The 23,101-nt window shown below is 44.7% G+C and overlaps 1 protein-coding gene across 17 annotated transcripts in view; it reads left to right on the plus strand.

Moving 5' to 3' along the window:
• TMCC3 (transmembrane and coiled-coil domain family 3) overlaps positions 1-23,101 on the plus strand; it is a 288,551-nt gene that overhangs the window by 262,851 nt on the left and 2,599 nt on the right. For 13 of the 17 annotated variants that reach the window (XM_010858011.1, XM_010858026.1, XM_010858017.1 and 10 more), the window contains 2 exons: positions 15,364-16,280; positions 18,828-18,963. In XM_010858011.1, the coding sequence (XP_010856313.1) occupies positions 15,364-16,280; positions 18,828-18,963 (1,053 nt within the window). The other 4 variants (XM_010858022.1, XM_010858024.1, XM_010858010.1 and 1 more) reach the window with 4 other exon arrangements.

Genomic DNA, 23,101 nt, shown 5'->3' on the forward strand with positions numbered 1-23,101 from the left:
TGAATGTTGAGCTTTAAGCCAACTTTTTGACTCTCCACTTTCACTTTCATCAAGAGGCGTTTTAGTTCCTCTTCACTTTCTGCCATAAGGGTGGTGTCATCTGCATATCCGAGGTTCTTGATATTTCTCCCAGCAATCTTGATTCCAGCTTGTGCTTCTTCCAGCCCAGCGTTTCTCATGATGTACTCTGCATATAAGTTAAATAAGCAGGGTGACAATATACAGCCTTGATGTACTCCTTTTCCTATTTGGAACCAGTCTGTTGTTCCATGTCCAGTTTTAACTGTTGCTTCCCGACCTGCATACAAATTTCTCAAGAGGCAGGTCAGGTGGTCTGGTATTCCCATCCCATAGGTATACATATTCCCCTCCCTCTTGAACTTCCCTGTCACCTCCCACCCCATCCCACCCCTCTGGGTTATCACAGAGCAGCAGATTTGAGCTCCTTGCGTGATTAAACTTCCACTGGCTGTCTGATTTTGCATATGGCAATGTGTGTGTTTCAGTCTCCTCTCTCAACGTGTCCCACTTCTCCCACTATACCCACAAGTCTGTTCAGTATGTCTGCATCTCCACCGCGGCCCTGCACATAGGTTCATCAGTACTATCTTCCTAGATTCCTATATATACGTTAATACATGATTTTTGTCTTTCTCTTTCTGACTGATTTCACTGTATAATAGGCTGTAGGTTCATCCCTCTTATTAGAACTGAGTCAAATGCTTTCCTTTTTATGGCTGAGTAATATTCTGTTGTGTATAGGCAGCACAACTTCTTTATCCATTCATTTGTTGATGGACATCTAGGTTGCTTCCATGATCCAATTATTGTAAATAGTGCTGCAGTGAGCACTGGGGTACATGTGTCTTTTTCAGTTATGGTTTCCCCAGGGTATATGTCCAATAGTGGGATTGTTGGGTCATATGGTAATTTTATTCCTAGTTTTTAAAGGAATCTTCAAACTGTTCTCCATCGTGGCTGTATCGGTTTATATTCCCACCAATAGTGCACGAGGGGTCCCTTTTCTCCACAGCCTCTCCAGCATTTATTGTTCGTAGATTTTTTTTTTAATGGTGGCCATTCTGACTGGTGTAAGGTCATACCTCATTGTAGTTTTGATTTATATTTCTCTAATAATGAGCGATGGTGGCATTTTTAAAGAAGTCTTAGCATTGCTATTCAGGCTCATTGACACTTGATCCTTCAGGCACCTCCTGGTGTGAGTGTGATACCCTGCTGGTCGTTTCTCTTCTCTGTGTGCAGCTAGATGCAGATGCGAGCGGATTCCGTGGGGTGGGGGCAGTGGTCCGCTTCTGCTGGAAGAGCTTAGTCGTGGCGGCGGCAGTGCCTTTGTTCTTGGTTCTGGACTTTTCTGAAGTTCCCACCTGTTGGGTGTGCGTGTGTGCTCCGTCGTGTCCAGCTCTTTGCAACCCCACAGACTGTAGCCCGCCAGGCTCCTCTGTGCTTGGGATTTCCCAGCAGGTATTGTGGAATGGGTTGCCATTTCCTCCTCCAGGGGATCTTCCTGACCTAGGGGAGTACCCACTGGGGGTACGTTGTGTTTAATAAATGATAGCTTACACTTAGACAGCAGTGACTCTGTACGAGGCCCTGTTCCAAGCAGTTTATTCACTTAACTGCAGTTTATTCATAAAACATTAATTCATTTAATCCTCACAGTCAGCCTGTGAAGTCAATACCTGTTCCCACTTTATAGATGAGGAGACTGAGTCAGAGAGAGAGTAAGTAACTACTTGCCCAAGGTGATACAATTAATATGGCAGAGCTGGGATATGAACATACACAGTCCTGCTCTGAATCTCTGCTTCTAAACCACTCATGTATGCCACCACTGTGACACAGTTATAGGACACACAGCTTTGGAATCAGGGCTTTCCCCTGAATCTGAGTTGGCTAGTTGCTGCAAGTGTTATAAGTGGCCCTGAAAGGCTGCTGCCTCTGTTTGGAAATACAAACCAAATATAGACTTGGATTCTAAGAAGGGTCATGGTATAGTGTTTATCTCAAAAATCACAGTCTACAATTCATTTCTTTGCAGTTTCCTTCCTCTGAGATTACAGAACAATAAGTTCCTAGAGGACAGTTGTCTATGAAACGTGACTCGAGTGCTTGTGAACTGCTGTGTCTGTGGGAGAAGGAAGCCCCCTCTTAACTGCATCTTGGTAGCGAAGCCTTTAATGACTCCAGTAGCCACTGGAGCTTTAGCCAGGAGAGGGAGTTGATGCACAAGCTGGCAGGTTTCCCTGGCATTGAGAATCATTTTTAATGGTTGAAACAGGAGCAACCTGCATTTTTTATTACCCATGGTATCTTGGGATTTAAGCGTAGTGTTTTGTCTTACTTATTAAATGTCAGATTCAGGACATCTCCAGTAAATTGCCTTGTGGTACCAAGAACTGTCTAAATCCGTCCATTAGTATTCACCCTTCTGGTTTCTCTACCATACATACTTTTTACTTTGTAACATTTAACAGTAACGTAGTGATTTAAGTAAACAAAATCTTAGGGGTTGTAGGGATTATGGGAAACACATTCATGTCTAGGAAAGAGTCTGTTATATGCAGCAGGTCTCAGTAGCAGGTGGGAATATTATTAGAGCCCAGCCCTTGAAGCCAACTGGAATGATAGCTCATCTACATGCTAGCTTTATGACTTCAGAAAAGTCAGTTCCTTTTCCCATCTGTAAAATGGAAAATAGTTGTTCTAATCCCAGATTCTTGAAAGGAGAAATACAGTAATCTATGTGAGGCATTTAGAAAATTACATGATGCTTCATAAGTTCTTAATATCTAGTAGCTTCCCTTTTAAAAATAAATTTGAACTATTTTGCCAAGGTTCTGTTCTTTCTTGGACCCTGCTTTTGGCCTTTAAACAAGTCATTTCCTTCTTAGGCTTTGGAGGAAAGAAGGGCTGTTTTATTTTTTGTTCCAGTTCTATTGAATTGTGCTTTCCTAAGGGACAAGGAACTACAGTTGGCATTGGTGTCCCTGGGACATTGGTTCCAGGACCACCCCCCCACCTTGGATACTGAAACCTTTGGGTGCTCACGCCCCGTACTCCCCTCTCATTTCTGCCCCTCTTTGCCCTGCGTCTGCAGATTCAATCAGCCACAGATTGTGCGGTACTATACTATCGATTGAAAAAAATCTGTGTGCAAGTGGACCTGCCCAGTTCAAATCCACATTGTTCAGGAATCAGCTGTACTCTTGATAATCTTGCTGGCACATTGAATAAATTATTTTTTGAAGATTGTCATTTAATACGGTACAAGACTGTTTCCTTACATGCCACCACAAAGGATGGATTGAGTTGAGACATGGATGTGTTAGGAGCAGACACCTAGTTCTCTGTGACAGGATGGTAATCTCAGGGGAAATGTCACTTAGGAAGAGAGTACACCTCTTGCACATTGTGGGTCTTCAGTCAGTCAGTTCAGTCACTCAGTCATGTCCGACTCTTTGTGACCCCATGAATCGCAGCACGCTAGGCCTCCCTGTCCATCACCAACTCCCGGAGTTTACTCAAACTCATGTCCATTGAGTCGGTGATGCCATCCAGCCATCTCATCCTCTGTCGTCCCCTTCTCCTCCTGCCCTCAATTCCTCCCAGCATCAGAGTCTTTTCCAATAAGTCAACTCTTCACATGAGGTGGCCAAAGTACTGGAGTTTCAGCTTTAGCATCAGCCCTTCCAATGAACACCCAGGAATGATCTCCTTCAGAATGGACTGGTTGGATCTCCTTGCAGTCCAAGGGACTCTCAAGAGTCTTCTCCAACACCACAGGGTCTTAGTATCTATCAATTGATAATCGGTCGCCTGTATTCTGCTTGGAGCATCAAAGAGCCATGGGACACATTAGTCTCTTGAATATTTGACCTCTTGCATGAATCAAAAGCCATTAACAGTCCACGGTCCGGTCTGTCTTGAAGACAGTCCAGCACCACTTCAGCTAGAGGTTCTTCTTGATCTAGGACGCAAGCAGCTGAAAGGATGTGAGCACGCGGAATGACTGGCTGCCCCAGTTGGCTGTTTGTCAGCCATTGATTCACCCAGCAGATAACAAGGTCCTGTTGAAGAAGGAATGTAGGCCAGGACACAGGTGGCTTAGGAGACATTCCCTCCTCCTCTAGGCTTTAAGACAGCAGAACAGATGTTACACACGCACTTGCCAGACCTGGAGAGTATGCACCTGAAGGGCGTCCTTGCGGGGAGAGTGTAAAGGAGCCTGGGCTTTGGCATGGGGGGGCTGTGTGAAAGAGACAGTATTTGGATTAGACCTCAGAAGACACCTTGGGATGGAAGTATGAGAGGTCGTGCTATGGCGAGGAAACAGCAGGTATTTAACACGGCAAGTGTGTGAAGCATTCGGGAGCTTATTGGCCGAGTGCAGTGAACATTAAAGGCTTTAGACCTTGGTACACATGTTGGTTCTGTGTCTTATTAGCTGTAATCACAAATTATGTGATGGCTCCTCACTTCTAAATCTATAAAGCATAGGTAATGGCTCCTACTTCATGGAGCTGCGGGGATTCAAATGAGAGTGTGTATCAAGCTTCATCCTAACTGTAGTGCTGGTGCATAGATGTGCTCACAGTCACGTTATGGATGAGTCTACTAGCAGTATAGGCTGAGAGGACTCGGATCAAGCATTTTAAAGTCTTCGCTAAGGATTTCACACTTTAGGGATCTCGAAAGGGTTTTTGAAAAGGACATGATCTGCTTTATCTTTTAAAAAGGAAATTTTATTCAGCCCAAGGAGGTCAGAGTTTTTATTTTGATTGTCTCATTTGAAGGTCCAACGTGACTTCAAAGCCAGATGGTTTTTCCATACTACATAAATTGCAAAATGTTGATTGAGTACACTTTTCATGGACATTAAAGTTTTTTTTTTTTTTAAGTAATGTTATTTATAATTTTTGTGAAACTAAAAGCAGCTTTTTATTTCCAATTGCTATTTGGTGATAATACTGCTGGCTTACGTTAGAAAAAATAAAATTGCTCAAAGGAAGTAATTTCCGTATTGCCAAAGGGAAAGAAATGAATACAGATCAGTTTTCCTTTGCTTCCTCAAAACTTAAGTATGTTATTTCTAAGCCATGTCTGATATCTAGTAATGTTCTGATTCGTTTAAAACAGAATTATATACTACACAGATCATCCAGGACCTGTGCCCCTCCTCCAGTATTTGTTACAGGACCAAAACCAAATTAAACCCCTGGCCTGCAGGGAATAATTCAGTTATAAGGCTTAGGTTTCCTTGGGGAAGGTGCTTTAGGGCCTGAGTGTGTTTTCTGGCTCAGTCTTAATATAGCGTCTTTTCAAAGGACTTGGACCAGATTGTGACTCTGCTGTGGCTTTCTCTGGGTGCCCTAGGGAAGGCGGAGAGAGGTTACTGTGCCAGTGTGTGAGCTCAGTGTGTTCAAGCACATTCCCCCAGTCACACATGGGAGTGAGAGTCTAGTGTTCATCTCTTGGCAAGATGACATACCCAGCATCATTAAAGTTCACCTGCCTATTTCCACTAAGAGTCAGATTATGATAGGCAGAGTAGCAATAATATCCAAAAGTTCAAAAAAAAAAAAAAAAAAGGAAGGAAAAGCAAATAGACTCATTGACAAGTCTAACAGTTACTCTGAATTTGATTCTAAACTGCCTAGTATCCTAGTAGCAAAAAAGGGAAACATGATGGTTGGTGTCTGATAGACATCCCTATCGTATTCACTATTATATCCACCTTATGTATTGATCCAAGAAGCTGTACTTTTAAAAAATATATTTTATATTGGAATATAGTTGATTAGTAAGACTGTTAGTTTCAGGTGTACAGCAGAGTGATTCAGTTATATACATACATATATCTGTTCTTCTTCGGATTCTTTTCCCATTTAGGTTATTCCAGAGTATTGAGCAAGTTCCCTGTGGTATGCAGTAAGTCCTTGTTGGCTATTTTATTTTTTTAAGTACTTTATTTGAAAGTTTTTAACATTGAGTTCATAAGATTATAGAGTAAGATGGGTCCATTGAATATGTGGTCCGGATATTGATACACAACTAAAGTACCTGAGTTGAAGCTTCCACAGGGGTCACACAGCAGCTGAAGAGCAGAGCTGTTACTGTCACACAGCCTTCTGATCCCCAGTCAAGTGGTTATCTGTGTTAAGTATAGCAGTGATACATGTCAATCCAAGTCAAATTACTTTCCCTTTTGTGTAGGCCCCCTAGAATGAAGAGAGCATAGATTGCAATGAAAAGTAAGTTGGGTACATACTCAGGCTGCTGCTTTTAAAAACAGGCATTAGGCCAGATGAGATTTCAAGGGTTCTTCCCTCTTGAGAGTAGCTTCTGCTGCAGGTCGCTGCCCCTGGTACGAAGTTATCCATCATTGTGTGTCTGAGAGGGAGATGTGTTTCCCTCTCTCTCCTTGTTCAGATTGGAGGTGCTGAAAGACACCAGGACACGGCTGGCTTTGTAGTTAGCATTCAGAAGCTTTGCTCAAGTACGTGGCCCTCCCAAGAACACCCACCGTCTGTGTTTTGAGGAGAGGAGGCAGTGAATAAATGCTCCAGGAAAAGGAGAAGGCTGGGCCCCGGCCTTGCGGGAGGCAGGCTGTCTGCCCCAGGCTGCCACTCTGGCCACCACCCTGCTCTGCCCGCTAGCTCAGGACCTTGGCACCTGCCTTCTTCTGAGCTGCCTCTGCTCCCTCAGTTCCTGGGGCTGGGTGGTTTTCCTGCAGCAGAACATGGTCCTCCCCCCTCTCCCTCAAAAGGTAAGTGCTCAGGTCCCTTTCCTGGATCTGTTTTACTGACAGATGCTGCCGGGAACAGACCGGGAATAACCATGCTGGGGACAGATCCCTGAATCCCTCCGAAGCTGTTAGGTTGCGCCGGGGCTTCCCACTCACCCCTTCCCTCCTTTTGTTCTGAGTATAGGAACTAAAAGCCTCAGTGACGCTTATTCTGTGTTTAGTATTAAAACTGAGGCTTCCTGTTTCCCCATCTTCAAAGCTCCCGATCCCACGTCTCCCCACAAGAAGGAACTGCGGTGGTTTCTGCCGCACAACGTGGTGATCAGCCATATGTATGTGTCCGTCCCCGCCCCCAATCTCACCCTCTAGGTCTGCGCAGAGCGCCGAGCTGAGCGCCCTGTGCTGCACAGCAGCTTCCCGCCAGCTGTCTGTTTAGCACATGGTAGCATGTATGTCGGAGAAGGCAATGGCACCCCACTCCGGTACTCTTGCCTGGAAAATCCCATGGATGGAGGAGCCTGGTAGGCTGCAGTCCATGGGGTCGCTACGAGTCAGACAGACTGAGCGACTTCCCTTTCACTTTTCACTTTCCTGCATTGGAGAAGGAAATGGCAACCCACTCCAGTGTTCTTGCCTGGAGAATCCCAGGGACGGGGGAGCCTGGTGGGCTGCCGTCTATGGGGTCGCACAGAGTCGGACACGACTGAAGCGACTTAGCAGCAGCAGCAGCATGTATATATGTCAGTGCTACTCTGAAAAAAAAGATACTTTAAAACAAAAGAAACCTCATTAGGAGGAGTCTTAATCTCAGTGAAATAAAGTTTTAAAATCCTCTGAAAAAAAAAAAAAAGGAACTGCGAATTCTTCCTAAGAGAAAGCTGAGTTCTTGGTGGAGGTGAGGGGCTCACTTCTCTTTCCTGAGCTTGCCTGTTTTCGAGGTACACTGGTCCCCAGAGACTGTCTCCTCTTGTCAGCAGAACCCTTGTCTCATGTGGCCTCACACTTGCCTACGCTCCCTCGGGGACCGTCCTTGAGCTGCAGGTGGTTCTCTGGGTAGATTGGTTTTCATCACCATAGCCTTCCCCTTCTGCTCTTCAAGGCACAGTCTTTTTAAATCTGGCCTCCCTGTCTTTAATTCAATTCTTAGATAAATTATAGAGTATACGGTAAATCTTTACCAGATCAGACTAATTTGGTAAGGGATTAGTTTGCATTAATTGAAAGCTCTTTTGAAGAAATAAGTATTTTTCTAGTATATGTAACTCAAAGTAGGTTACCTACCACTGTTGCCTGGTAGAGGCTTATCAAGATAATTATTTCTAATTACAGTATTAAGTGTTTGTAAGCGCTTGAAGATATTTGAAGAATTTATTTTTGAGATCTCTGAACACTTTGCCTAATCTCCCATACACTGTTAATTAGCAGGATCTATGAATAAAAGATTGAGCTCTCAAAAGGACATGTATTTCAGCCCCAGTTCCAAATGATCCTTGATTCCAGATTTACTTTGCCTTCCAATCAAGAAATAGAACTTTTGACGCTACAGGTTTTCTTTTGTCAGTGATACTGAGAGGAAGAGGTGGGGAGAAATTAAAACTTTTATGATAAAACTAGTGACTCAATTCCCGTTCTGTACACCGTGAACAGAATGTGCCGTTGTTAGATTTGAACTGCGAAAGGAAGTGTTCTTTGTCTGAACAAATTAGAACAAACAGTGTACTAAGACAGTTTACTAATAACATATCCTTTGGGATACCACGTGAGCATCTTTCAGATTTTCCATTTCTAGCATATAGTTATGGGAGGGGAAGTGGCCTCCTTCTCGAATAGAGGTCTTAAATGTTCTGTCTAGGTGTCCCCATGGATGTAATAATTACATCTTGATAAGGATGCTTATTGACCTTCAAAATTATTTTTCCAGTACAGATTGGTTTAGTTGGCGAGAAAACCAAGTGTTTGAGTCCAGGGTCCAGCAACTGGGTTGGTTCGTTGTTCAGTTGCTCAGTTGTGTCCAACTCTTTGCGACCCCATGGACTGCAGCACACCAGGCTTCCCGGTCCTTTGCTAGCCCCTGGAGTTTGCTCAAACTCATGTCCACTGAGTCGGTGATGCCATCCAACCATCTCATCCTCTGTTGCCACCTTCTCCTGTCCTCAATCTCTCCCAGCATCAGGGTCTTTTCCAGTGAGTCAGGGTCTTTTCCGATGAGGGTCTTCCCAATCAGGGTCTTTTCCAATGAGTCAGCTCTTCACATCAGGTGGCCAAAGTACTGGGGCTTCAGCTTCAGCATCAGTCCTTTCAATGAATATTCAGGGTTGATTTCCTTTAGAATTGACTGGTTTGATCTCCTTGCAGTCCACAGGACTCTCAAGAGTCTTCTCTAGCACCACAATTTATGTGTTTGTATTTATTCTATTCATATATTTGTGAAGAATATATAAACAAATTTAGCATAATGCCTGACTCGTAATAAGAGCATTCAGTCATGATTGTCAGGGAAACAGGCTCTGGAGACAGACGGCCTGGATTTCAGTCCTAGTTCTGCTGTTTACTGGGCAATTTACTTCTCAGCATCCAGGTTTCTCATTTGTGAAATGGTAATAACAGCAGAACCGGTCTCAGAGTTTTTAGCCAATAAGATATGGCATGTGTCACTAACATGGTAGTTTTCCTCCTGGGCATGTGGCAGGATTGAAGTTAGGTAGGGCCAGTGCATCGAATTCAGGAAGCCCAGGAGACTTCTGGGGAAGGCTTTAGGAGCCAGTGGACCATCACCGAGTACCCTGCCCTGGCCACCAGCAGCACTCCTGATGCAGGGGCTCCGCCACAGCCTGGGTCCCTCAGCCGACTCACAGCAGGCTTGTTAGCATGAATGAGAGATAAACCTTTCCCTTTTTCTTAAGCCCCTAGAATTTTGATGTTGGTTGTTACGCCAGCAAAGCCTAGCACATTCTGACCAGCACACCAGAGGAACAGCCCTGATGCTACACCGAAAGTTAGATTTTGGCTAAAATGAGTAATAGTACAAAATTTCAGCTGTGTTGGCTTGGACACCTGGGCCACGGAAACCCTGAAAACCTTTGGATCGTGAACCTGCAGCTCCCTTGTGGGTGTGTCTGTAAAATCACCCTTGTGTGTGCTCTGAAACATGCCAGGCCCGGGCAGTGGCTGCCAGTTTGCAGGACCTGGCCTTTCCTTATGTGGCCGAGCTCAGGCAGCTTTTCTGTGAGCAGAGGTTCATTGTATTTGGCCTCAGGACTAAGGTGCAGGTTGTTATCTGTTGCCCTGGCTCTGATCTCTCTGCCCCTGCAGCTTTTGGCCCCTCTGTGACCCCAGGGCCTCGGGCCCTCTTGCCTCAAGTCCATGCCGGTCTGCGTCCACAGGAGCCCACACTCTGCCTTCCAGTCCTCTTGGTTTGGATCATGTGCCTCTGCTTGGCTATGCCGCTCTTTTTGTTCACGTCTCTCTGAGCTTTAGTGGGTACACATGAGATGTCCTGGGGGACAGCCCTCTTTTGAAGCCTGAACAATGTGTTTGAGCAACACTGGTAATGACTGAGATGTGCCTGGCATCCCAGTGAGGAAGGTGAGCTCCCAGGGGTAATTGTGCTGGAGGCTTGGGTTGGAGCAGAGATGATTCAGTGTCAGGTTTTGACGTGTGTCCAGGGCTTAAGGCTTTTCGTTAGCCTTTGTTCCAGAACACTGAGAAGACAGTGGAAATGTTACTGCTGCTGGAAGGAAAACATTATGAGGAATGGCTTTTCACTAGAATGCTGGCGGTCTGCTTTCATGTAAGGTAATAATAGACAAATCATTCCAAGAGAACTGAAGCTTAGCAGTCGTTTTTAAAACCAGCGTCTTTTCTACCAAAACGGTAATTCGGGTTCCTTATTTTTTAAAGATTGGAAAATATAAAAGCATCATAAAAAGAATGACTCCTCATAACCCCACAGGACAAAGATAACCACTGTTAGCACTTTGCAGCTTGTTTTTCTTTTAGTTTTTACATAGGTACATTTGTAAATAACATAGGGATGATAAACAATAGTATATCTTATTGAAACCAAAATGGTTAATTTCTGTGCCGGGAAGTCTTTTAAGTGCTTGATACGAATTAGCTAATTTATTCCTCACAACTCTTCAAAGAATCAGTATCTCCATTTTACAGAAGAGGAAGCTGAAGCACAGAGAGGCTAAGTCATTTTTCCAGGGCCACACAGCTCGCAAGAACGGTGCCAAGATGGAAACCAAAGCAGTCTATATTTCAAGTCCAGGGTCACGTGTTGCCCTCTCACAGTCAAGATAGCTTGGAATACGCGTCAGGGAGTTTTGCAGTGTTATCTCTGAGTTGTCTGGTTCTGTCTCCTCATTCTGTAGATTAGGAAATCAAAGACCACACAGGTAATTAGGTATAGCCGAGAACACACAGCTAGTGAATGCAGTGCCAGCGTTGGAGCGCATGTGCCCTGACCCACCTGGTCCCCAAGCTCATTGGCTCTGGGCGAGCTGTGGACCTTAATCCTCCTCCCTGGGCCCCAGCCCCGAAACAGCTGAGTTTGTACCATGACCTCAGTGCCAAGTCTGATATGGTGGCTGGAGGACTCACTCAGCTTTTCTTCCAGCCGGTACCTGCAGCCCCAGCTTGAGGTCAGGGATTGTATGGGTTTGCTGACTCTTAATTATCTCGCAGAGCCTGGGCTATAAAAGGCTGAGGCTTGCAGCCCAACACAAGTTTCAGCTCTCCACCCTCATCGGAAGTTTCTAAGATTTGCGAGCCAGCAGAAGGAGTCATTGATTGAGCTTTAGACACGGTTGCTGTCCTCCACCTGGACTCTCGAGGACGCGCCAGGCATTGTAACTGAAGTGAGCGAGAAGTCAGCCAGCTGTCTGAGCACAAACATTCCTGTGTACACCGCCGGCCGGGGCCAGCATTTGTGAGGGAACCGGGCCAGTGCCCTGAGACACCAGGGCGGGATAGGCAGCTGCTGTGGGGCTGAGAATTAAAGGAAGAGGAACAGGTGATGACTTCTTGCTTGTTTGGTAAGGTAAGGATTAAGAGCCCCGGTACCCTCCAAGGTGTGGTGGAGTTTTTAACAGGGACTGTAAGCAGGGTTTCTTTTTTTCTTTAAAAACAACTTAATCTGCTTTTATCTGAGTGACAGGAGCCTTCCTCCTTATGACTTCCACGATGTGGAGCAAAAAAGACAAGCGGACTACATGATATATTAGCCAGAACGAATGTGTGCTGTTAGAAACGAGGCCCGTGGTTACCTCTGGAGGGGGGGATGATGTTGTTGTGACTGATGGGGGCGCGGGGGAGCTTGTGTGTTCTTTGTTTTTTTTTTTTTAACTGAGTCCTGGTTACACTAGGTTTAGAGTTTGTGAAAATTCGAGTTTTATTCTTTTCAAATACTCTCTTTTCTGTGTGTAAATTAAGCTTAAAGTTTAGAAGTCCTTGTTTTTATTTGTGCTTCATGTTGCACGTTGATACTTAGAAAAATCTGATCAGTTGAAATCAGGTTGAAATGATGTAGAAATTACTACCTCGGTATTAAGAAAACATCTTTACCTGAAATTGTCGGTCCGTCTGGACAGAACTTCTAAGGCCATTTTTTAAATTCTCTTCAAATGTATCTTATAGTTTTGTTTACTTATTTATTGGCTGCACTGGGTGTCTGTTGGGGTACACAAGCTCAGTGGTCGTGGCACAGGGGCTTGGTTACCCCATGGTATGTGGGCTCTTAGTTCCCTGACCAGGGATTGAACCTGGTCAGTCCCTTGCATTGCAAAGTGGGTTCTGAGCCACTGCACCACCAGGGAAGTCCCTTCAAATATATCTTAAATCAGGGGACCCCATCCTTTTTGGCACCAGGGACCGGTTTTATGGAGGAGGACATTTTCCAGGCCTGGGATGGTTTCAGGATGATTCAAACCCATTACATTAATTACATTTATTGTGCACTTGAATTGTATTATTATTATATCAGCTCTACCTCAAATCATCAGGCATTAGATCCTGGAGGTTGGGGACCCCTGTCTTAAATGACTTCAGTGCAGATTCTTCGGGAATAAAGAATGAGGTCACTTTAGTTCAGCAAATATGTAACTGACAGCCTCTTGTGAAGTAGGGCCAGAGCTCACTCTAGAGCTGGGGGCAGTTGCGACACCACCTTTCCCCTGGAGGAGTGGGTGAGTGCTCAGAGGCGGAGTAATGTGAAGCAAGAGCACTATGGAGGATCGCAGGAAGGACTGGGAAAAGCTTCAGAGGAAAAAAGTGGCATTTGAAATGGATTATAAAGAATATACTGAATTTTGATAAACAGAAGTGGGTATGTAGCTGCCGTTGAAAATATGGTGCATATGAGGAAGTCCATAGAAAATGCATACACATTCTAGGAACTTACATGGTTCACGTAAGATGATTGGCATTCATCAGGTGCATGTTGGAGGCCTGACAGCTAAACTGGGCCCTTAACAGGGGCCAGGTTGTATTAAATAAATTGAGAGGCATGAGAGAGCCAGAGAGATTTTCTCTGAAGTAGAGCAGCATGATCAGATGGGCTATCTTAAGTGAAACTGAATTCCTGACCTCACAGTTATACTGTTATTAACTCTGTCGGCCCAAAGTAAACATTTCCTCAGCTTAGTGCCTCCTTTGTTTCTGTATTTTGAGCCTATTCCTGTTTGGATCCATGGGGTGAGCCATAGGTGCTTGGCTTCCTTGAACTTCCTGTCGTCATCTCTTCAGGACTTGAAGGTGATCATTATGTACCTTCTTTAGTTCCTACACCCATCCTTCCCCCTTGACCAGGTGAAGTCACAATTCCTTTATCCTTTTTTACAGTCTTAATAGTGATCTGGCATTTAATTCCTTCCAGCCTTTCCTATGTGATGCTCATCTGCCAAAGAAAGCAACCAGGATCTCTTACAGCCAAGTCGTGTGTGGAGAGAGGGGGGCCAAGAAGTAAGTTAAGAAACTTTTTTTAAGCTGTGAAGGAGGCCCACTGACCCACTGACCTGGGATTGTGTCTCCCTGGGCTACTGGACTCCCTCCATGGAAAAAGCACTGGGTAGGGTTTTGCATATGGCAAAGCGTTGATGCTAAGTGTTGGAAATGGTCCACATTTGAGCCTGGGTCACTTGTCAGTATGAGGTCTGTTATTGTCATAGCAGTTTTTGGCTGTATCAGCTTCTTCTCCCATTAAAAAAAGCTAACTTGAAGTGAGCATTGTCTTGTCTCCCATTCCATCTCCCAAGACTCCCAAGTCATTCTTCTAATCAAAAGATTGTCAGCTTTACAAATAAGATACTTCAGTTTGCTGCTGCTGCTGCTGCTAAGTCACTTCAGTCGTGTCCGACTCTGTGTGACCCCATAGACGGCAGCCCACTAGGCTCCGCCGTCCCTGGGATTCTCCAGGCAAGAACACTGGAGTGGGTTGCCAGTTTCTTCTCCAATGCATGAAAGTGAAAAGTGAAAGGGAAGTCGCTCACTAAGTGTCTGACTCTTCGTGACCCCTTGGACTGCAGCCTACCAGGCTCCTCCGTCCATGGGATTTTCCAGGCAAGAGTACTGGAGTAGGGTGCCATTGCCTTCTCCAATACTTCAGTTTAGAACCTAAGAATTTTTGTTCAGAGGTTGTGTTCAGATGCTGTAAAGACCTGTGTTTAGTCCTCTGGGGACAAGAGTGTAAAGAGGACCAGAAGTAGGATGAGTTGGATTCAAATTCTGGCTCTTTAAGTCTCTGTTTCTACGTGTTATATGGATATAACATGTTCTTTGCCTAGTGTGATGGTGAGGCCCAGACAAGACCAACCCTGTGATCATCAGTGCCTGCCATGCGGATCCCATTTGCCTGTCCCTTTTAGAGCAGAATCTAGTCACCTCCCTTGGCCAGGGTGCTCAATGATGCAGTTCTTTTCTCCTGGTGGCCCTGGAGTGAGAAAGCTGTTTCTCATGGTCTTAGTATTGTCACTGTTGTTGTTTATAATCACTTTGGTTGTCGTTTGGGTTATTTGTTTCCACATCTAAATATTGCTGTTGTATTACTCAATTAATCCTGTACCATATTATTCTATCACATCTGTTAATGGTTCCATTAAGAAAACGATTCTTGTGTGGACGAATGTACCTACTGGAACTTTGCTTTCTTTTTTATTTTTATTTTTCTGCCCTTCTGTTAAATGATTGAGTTCTGAATTGAGCGCATTTCCCACAATGGTGAAGTTCTTTGTGAACGGGGCATGGCAGGCATTCCACTTACCTGGGCACTTTGGAAAACCATGAGGACTGATAACATCATCGTGTGATGGATTTTCTACACTGGCAACAAATGCTTACCATCTAATCAGACAGAACATTGGATAACCTGGTAGAGCAGAATCTCATCATCCCTGTACATAAGTGCAGGAAGGAGTTGGGTTGTCCTTCATTCAACTTGAGAGGATAGTAGGGAGTTTTTATCCGGTGAATACTTGCAGTTTGAAAATCTGGGGCATAAAGTATGTCTGTTGTGTGTGTACAGGGTCGGTCACAGTGACCCTCTCTTGGACTTCCAGTCTAATAGTGCTTCCCGTCCCCCTACCTGTTGTCTCCTCCAGGTAGAACGCCATGACATGAATACCCTAAGCCTGCCCCTGAACATCCGCAGAGGCGGGTCGGACACCAACCTCAACTTCGATGTACCAGATGGCATCCTGGACTTCCACAAGGTCAAACTCAATGCGGACAGCCTGAGACAGAAAATCCTCAAGGTCACAGAGCAGATAAAAATCGAGCAAACGTCCCGTGATGGGAACGTGGCAGAGTATCTGAAGCTGGTCAACAGCGCGGACAAGCAGCAGGCTGGCCGCATCAAGCAGGTGTTCGAGAAGAAGAACCAGAAGTCGGCTCACTCCATCGCCCAGCTGCAGAAGAAGTTAGATCAGTACCACCGGAAGCTCCGGGAGCTCGAGCAGAACGGGGCCCTCCGGAGCGCCAAGGACACTGCCAAGGACCAGCTGAAGGACATCCCACCCTCTCTGAAGGATGCCCAGGCCAAGTCCCGCACTGCCCCCCACAGCCTGGAGAGCAGCAAGTCGGGCATGCCGGGGGTGTCCCTCACCCCGCCCGTGTTTGTCTTCAACAAGTCCAGAGAGTTCGCCAACTTGATCCGGAATAAGTTCGGCAGCGCTGACAACATTGCCCACCTGAAGAACTCCTTGGAGGAGTTCCGGCCCGAGGCCAGCGCCAGGGTCTACGGGGGCAGCGCCACCATCGTGAACAAGCCCAAATATGGCAGCGACGACGAGTGCTCGAGCGGCACATCCGGCTCCGCTGACAGCAATGGGAACCAGTCGTTTGCGGCTGGGGGCTCGGGCGCACTGGACAGCCAGGGCAAACTCACCGCCATCCTGGAGGAGCTCCGGGAGATCAAGGACACCCAGGCGCAGCTGGCTGAGGACATCGAGGCCCTCAAGGTGCAGTTCAAGAGGGAGTACGGCTTCATCTCTCAGACACTGCAGGAGGAGAGATACAGGTATTTCAGGCTCTGCTCTTAGGAGCTTGAGTTTCTAAGATTGGAGAGATTGTTTGAAAGTGATATGCGAATTTTTTTTTTTTTTTTAATGTGAATGTGGGTCAAAAGGCATTTAGGAACCGAGAGTCCCTTCCGTACTTTGCAATTCTAAATATTGTAATTTGCTACTTGAAGCCTGACAGCTTAGAGAAAGACATCATGCATGTGGGTCTGTTAAAATATCACCATATAGTCAATGACTCACATGCATATTGAGCTCCTGATTCAGTAGACAGTTGTCACAAGATCTCAGTATACTAATTTCAAGATCTGTATTTGGGTTTCCCCCCGTAATAACTGTCAAGTAAAAAAACAAATTCACAGTCCAGCAAGGTAACTTCTATTTGGTACCTAAATCTCTTTATATAATGTATTTTTATAATGTCTTTAAATGTCTTTATATAACGTATTTTTTTGTGAGATTACATTTTGCTTATTAATAAACCTTTCACCCTAAATGAAAACCTTTCAAAAGGAATCTTAAAAATTCAAATCTTGTGGATTTATATAAGCTAATTTTTAAATTCAAGTGTTGTATATGGCTGGCTTTTTGGTGCCTCTAGCATAAAAAGTGTACATGTCCAAATATGAGGTGATTTTCCACCATTTTCCCAGTAAAAATATCCCTGCATCAGGTTTTTTTGTCAAGTGAATGTTAACTTCTAAGAATATAGATGAAACAGTGAATGCCTGTTACATATTATAAGATTTAAATTTTAAATTTAGTTTACATGTTGTTTTATATCTGATATATGATTTTATGTGAGTGTTAGTTTAGAGATGTGGCTTTTCCAGCTCTTATATTTTATGAAACAATTTTTTTAAAACTTTCTGTGTGCATGTTTGACTCTGGATTCTTTGTCACATAAGAACAATTTTTCAGTCACAGTTTTTCTAAATAATATTGACTTTAATTCCATTCAGGTAGTTTGGGATACAGCTCTGTTTGGGTCCAAATTTTATTTCAAGTCACAAGTATCAATTCAAACAGTTTTGGTTCTCATTTTGTTATATGGTTATGTTTGTGATCCTCCTGGTTTAGTCTCTCACTATATGGCTTACCTTAGGAGATATTTGTTTTTAATCTTTATTTTATAGTGGAGTGTAGCTGATTTATGACGATGTGTTAGTTTCAGGTGTACTGCAAAGTGATTGTTATACATACACATATATCTGTTCTTCTTCAGCTTCTTTCCCCATTTAGGCTTTTACAGAGTATTGGGTAGAGTTCCCTGTGCCGTACAGTAGGTCCTTATTACCTATTTTATATAGAGCAGTGTGTCCATGTTAGTATCAAACTTCTAACTTATCCCTCCCCTACGCTTTCCCTTTGGCAATCATCAGTTTGCTTTCTAAGTCTGTGAGTCTGCTTCGGTTTTTTAAATAAGTTAATTTGTATCTTTTTTTAAAAGATTCCACAGATAAGCAACATCACGTGCTGTCTGTCTCTGTCTGACTTATCTCTGTGAGTCTGATAACCTCCAGGTCCATCCGTGTTGCTGCGAATGGCAGCATTTCATTCTTTTTTCATGGCTGAGTAGTATTCTATTGTCCGTGTGTGCCACGCCTTTATTCATTCATCTGTTAAGAGGTCTTTAAAAGGCTTGCTTACAAACACCCAACATTGAGCAGCTACAAGGTCCTACCTGAGAATGATCATTAAATCTGTGTTAAAGTGTTTTTTAAAATGATTTTTTCAAGTGACCTATATGGAGTGTCTAAAACTGGCATTACTCAAAAGTCATCCAGGTTTAATGCATCTTCCCCAAATAGTGCTTCCTGTTTCAAAATAAACATTATATAAGTTTTCAGATATAAGACAGAATTCCCCTTCTCTGAGGGGACTGGGCATTGGGAATAAGAATCTTGGTGCTTCTTTAGATTTGAACTTTTCGAACTGCCACCTGTTAAGCCATCTTGAATTTGTAACAAGCTGAATTTTTTTTTATTGGCACTTAAGAACTGAGATCTGTATTCACCATCACCGTGTACACTGGGAAATCAGTGGACTTGGCTCCGCATAGAAACCAGTCCTGTCTTTATAGCCTCTCTGGTGCACGAGAGCTATGGCGGTGAGCCACCGGGCACTGAGGGCTCAGAAGAGGGAGAAGCACCAGCATGCCAGTGGGTCCTCGCCTTGAGCAGGCTTCTTGCCAGCCCCGCCTCCTGACCAGCCCAAACGAGGAGCCACTGGAGTCTGCCCTGTTGTCCCCACAGCCAGCAAGGTGCTGGTGTGGCGTGGGCAGAATAGCCCACTTTGGTTTGCGTGAACCCTCAGTAGTGAGGACAGAGTTAAGACTGCAGAGACCAGTCCTTTCTGGAGCTAGAGTTCAGCGTTATCCAAAAGCATGTCCCCTACAGCTAGACGTACTCTTGGAAGCTCAGTCTGCCTGGATGAGCACAAGCCACAGGGCGGTGGCGACGGCAGGCACAAAGGATGTCATTTTCTAAGTGCTGTCGTACGCTTTTGAAACGTCGCGCTCAGAATCGATTCATCTCTTTACAAAGGTACGAGCGACTGGAGGACCAGCTCCACGACCTCACGGACCTGCATCAGCACGAGACGGCCAACCTGAAGCAGGAGCTAGCCAGCATCGAGGAGAAGGTGGCCTACCAGGCCTATGAGCGCTCACGGGACATCCAGGTGCCTCCCCCCTCCCACCAGAGCTCACGTGAGCTCTTCCCCGCCGTTCATTCATTTAACAAACAGATACATTACACGCAAGCCTGGAAGAATTTCTGGCATCAGGAGCAGACATTTAATCTTTACCCTGTTGACCCCAGTAGCTCCTGTTACAGACTTTAAGCTATAGTCTGTTTGCTTTCTGCCTAAAGTAGTTAACAATTATTTTTTATCTACCCCAAGCCTAGCGCCTATACTCTGCTCTGCCCACCATCACCACATTTTTACAAATTTTAAAATATGAGACGAACCTTGCCTTCAACATGCTTGCTTAGGTGAGAAATCAAGAGGAACACAGCTGCCAGGGGCCTCAAGACAACATGAACGAGGGCCAAGTTACATGATTATAGGCTCTGAAAGCCTCAGAAATTCAGGTGTGTGGTGCCTAGCAAGCTATTGACTTGTGGGGCAGGGGGCCACAAAGTGATTAGACCCTGGATTTCAGTCCCAGCTGTTTACCAGCTACCTGGTCCTGAGCAAGCTTTAAGTTTCTTTGCTTATCTGTAAAATAATAGCTTTCATATTTGTGGGAATTTCAAGCACTTGAGCACATACTGTGCCAGGCACTGTCAAAGCACTTGAGGTGTCTGTACGCCCATTTGTTTCTGTTTGGGATAGCTCCTATTACTCTTCCCATTTCTCAGATGTAGAGACCAAGGCACAGAGAACTTGTTCAAGGTCTTACAAGTAGTCCTTGAGTAATGAATCTGAATCAAAGTCCTGGAGAAGGTGGGTTTCGAAGGGGTGGATGGGATCCCAGTGGATGGAGGAAAATGGATCAGTATAAACAAAGGCGTGTTCTAGTGATAATGTGATACTAATGCTGTCATGGTGCTTCCCTGGTCGCTCAGATGGTAAAGAATCCACCTGCAACGCAGGAGACCTGGGTTCGATCCCTGGCTCAGGAAGATGCCCTAGAGGAAGAAATGGCAACCCACTCCAGTATTCTTGCCTGGGAAATCCCATGGACAGAGGATCCTGATGGGCTACAGTCCATAGGATCGCAAAAGAGTCAGACACAGCTGAGCAAGTGAACAACAATGCTGTATTGAAGCAGCCGTAGGCTTCTTGAGCTCCTTTTTGGGGTTCCAGAAGGTCTCTTTCCCCCGTTTTTATTCATATATAATTTTCATACAACTGTATGAAAGTATACAATATAATGATTTCATATGTGTACATATTGCAAAAATATCACTACAGTAAATTAACATTGATCACCTCACATAGTTACAAATTTGTTCTCTTATGATGAGAACTTGTAAGGTCTACTCTGAGCAACTTTCAAATATACAATACAACGTTGTCAACTATAGTGACCAAGCTGTACATTGCATTCCCCAGGGTTTATTCATCTTATAAGTGAAAGTTTGTGCTTTTGACCCTCTTCACCCATTTCGCCTCCCTTCCCCTGTTAGATTCTACAGTGTTGGTTGTCTGTCTGACTCATTTCACTTAGCGTTAATACCCTTTAGGCCCATCCGTGTTGCAAAGGGCATTGCTCTCTTTCTCATGGCTGCATAGTATGCCTGTGTGTGTACGTGTAGCACATTTTCTTTAGTGATCTATCAGTGGACACTTGAGTTGTTTCCACGGATTGGCTATTGTCAGTAACGCTATAATAAATGTGAGGGTGTGAATTTCTTTTCTAGATGGTAATGTCATGTCCTTCCGGTATGTACACAGAAGTGGGACTTGTGGATTGTATGGTAGTTCTATCTGTAATTTTTTGAGGAACCTCTGTACTGTTTTCCATGGTGGCGGCAGTGATTTACATTCCCATAGATTCCCTTCTTTAAGAAAAGAAAACAAAGAGTACTATCCAGGTCACGCACAGCTTCAGTTTTACAAATGTTCTTTGTAGGCGTGGTTATTTTCTCCAACCTCACTTTACAAGGGGCTGAAACGCAGATTTCTCCCACAGTGTGTGAGCCAGTTTCAGCTGTCCATGTTTTGTTCCTTCCTGTCAAGGGCTGAGCCAGTGCTGCTGCCAGTTGTCTGCTTGGACAATGCTGGGAGCCAAAGAAAGCATCAGACTTATTTGCCCCTGAGGACCTTGGTGCAGAAGACACCAAGCGGATTTCCGCTCTGGGCTAGGAGACTGAGCTTTACTGCTGACTGGTGTAAAAGATGTGAACCCGTCTAAATGTGACGTGTTGCCAGGCAAACAGCACAGTCTGTTTTATTAGAGCATGCTGTTTAGCATACATCTGGGATTCCACTGGCTTATATCTAAATATTATATATGGTTTGCTTATTTACGGGATTGTTTGGGTTTATATTGTTACTCTTTTTTAAAAGAAATATACTTTAGAGATGAAAGGGGTAAGATAAGGGGGGAGGTGAACTTCAGAGAGAGCTTAAAAATTCAGATTTCATTTTACCGTTTTCTAGTTTTACCTGTAGCTCAGAAGTGCAAAGGGGTGTCCGTGTGAGTGACTGGAGGGCCTTTGCTGTTAGAATCTTGCCCCTGTCTCTTACTGTGTGACCCCGCACAAGTCAGTGCTATGCCTCAGCTTCCTCATCTGTAAAATGGAAATGTTAACAAGCTCTACCTCAAACATCTGTCAGAAGGATTAAATGGGATAAGATAGATAAAATACTGAAACCTTTACCTGACGCATTAGCAGCCAAAACACAGATGCTGGTCAGTTTCATATTTAGTATGTATGAGTAGCTCTGTTTCTTGGGGCTTTGGTGACTGGGCCTGCTCAGCTTCCTCTTTCTTGTTTCCTTTGTGCTTATAGGCAGGGTTATACAAGGTGATGGAGTAGCATAGGTGAGGGTAACTGTTGCCTGTTAGGATACAAAGCTTTTGTTGTTGTTTTAAAGAGCAAATGAGTTTTTTTAACCCTGAATTCGAAATGAAAAGTTTAAAGATAATCCTGTCCTTTGTCCTTATCCCCAGTAAATGCAGTATTTACTTTGGCCCACTATTTAATTTCTTAGCGGGTGCTGTGACCAAAATTCCTCACAGTTGACTGCTTAATTTTCTTGACTTTCTCTTTTGGCTAAAAATTTGACCGAAGTTCTAAGGCAGTGTCTAGAATCAATCTATTCTGTATATGTAAATCATCTCCCCAGTCACAGGTGAATGCATTTCCCTAAAATGGTGATCTTTTGTCCCGTTCCATCACTAGTTCCATGCCATGCCTAAAACAGAGGATGCTGTCTGTGGACCTACGCATTTTAAAAGAATACATGATCTGGGGGGCCCTTTGCCTGTCGCTATGGAAGTCAGCATTGTTTAGATTGTGAGGATCTGAAGAAGTTTTACCTGCTTTGTCGGTAGCCTGTATAATGAGAGTTACTATAGTAACAGGGAACCCTTGGCCCATAGAGTATGGTCACAAAAAGGAAAGTAAATCAATGTTGGCACCATTATGCTGGTTTAAAATCTGAAAACATGACTGGATTTTAATTGAGCAAACATATATTGGGAAATAAGTTAGAAAATAGGCTGGTGAACCAAACTAGGTCATTGTACTGCCTCTTAGGTCTTTTTCTCCTGGGAGGTGTATGTTTCTTCCCTTTTTCAAGCCTCGGGTCCCCTTACTGGCATTCAGTCTCCGGAGCGTGCAGCCAGCCTGCGCCTCCTGCTGGAGGTATTCAGGGCACAGTGCAGGCATGGTCCCCTGGTTAGGCACGAGGCCCAGAGAAGGGCTTGACAGTCTGGTGGGTCCAGGAATGCTTCCCTCAGGATGTGACCATCAACATGGGACCTGAAAGATGGAGCGGGGTGGTGTGTGGGGAGGCAGACCTTTTAGGCACAGCACAGCGCGTGTGCAAAGGCCCTGAACATGGTCCTTCTCAGCACTTTATAAAGCCAGGATGGCTAGAACACAGTGAAAGCGGGGAGGAAGTGGGCTTATCTGGTAAGCTTGGCAGGAGAGAGTGGCTGGGCCTGGGCCACGTTAAAGATTTAAAAGGTTCTACGAGAAAGAGCCATACCAGATACACATCTTTCAGAGGTCACCTGGGCTGCTGTGTGGGAAGTGGATTCATGTGGTTGGGGATGGAGAGGATGTGCAGAGAAACGAGTGTAAAGTTATTGCAGGCAGAGACCCTGCTGGTTTAGGTGGGGGGGTACTGTGGGGGGGGA

Source organism: Bison bison, unplaced genomic scaffold (assembly GCF_000754665.1).
Source record: "Bison bison bison isolate TAMUID 2011002044 unplaced genomic scaffold, Bison_UMD1.0 scf7180017864383, whole genome shotgun sequence".
NCBI classification, from domain to species: Eukaryota; Metazoa; Chordata; class Mammalia; order Artiodactyla; family Bovidae; genus Bison; species Bison bison.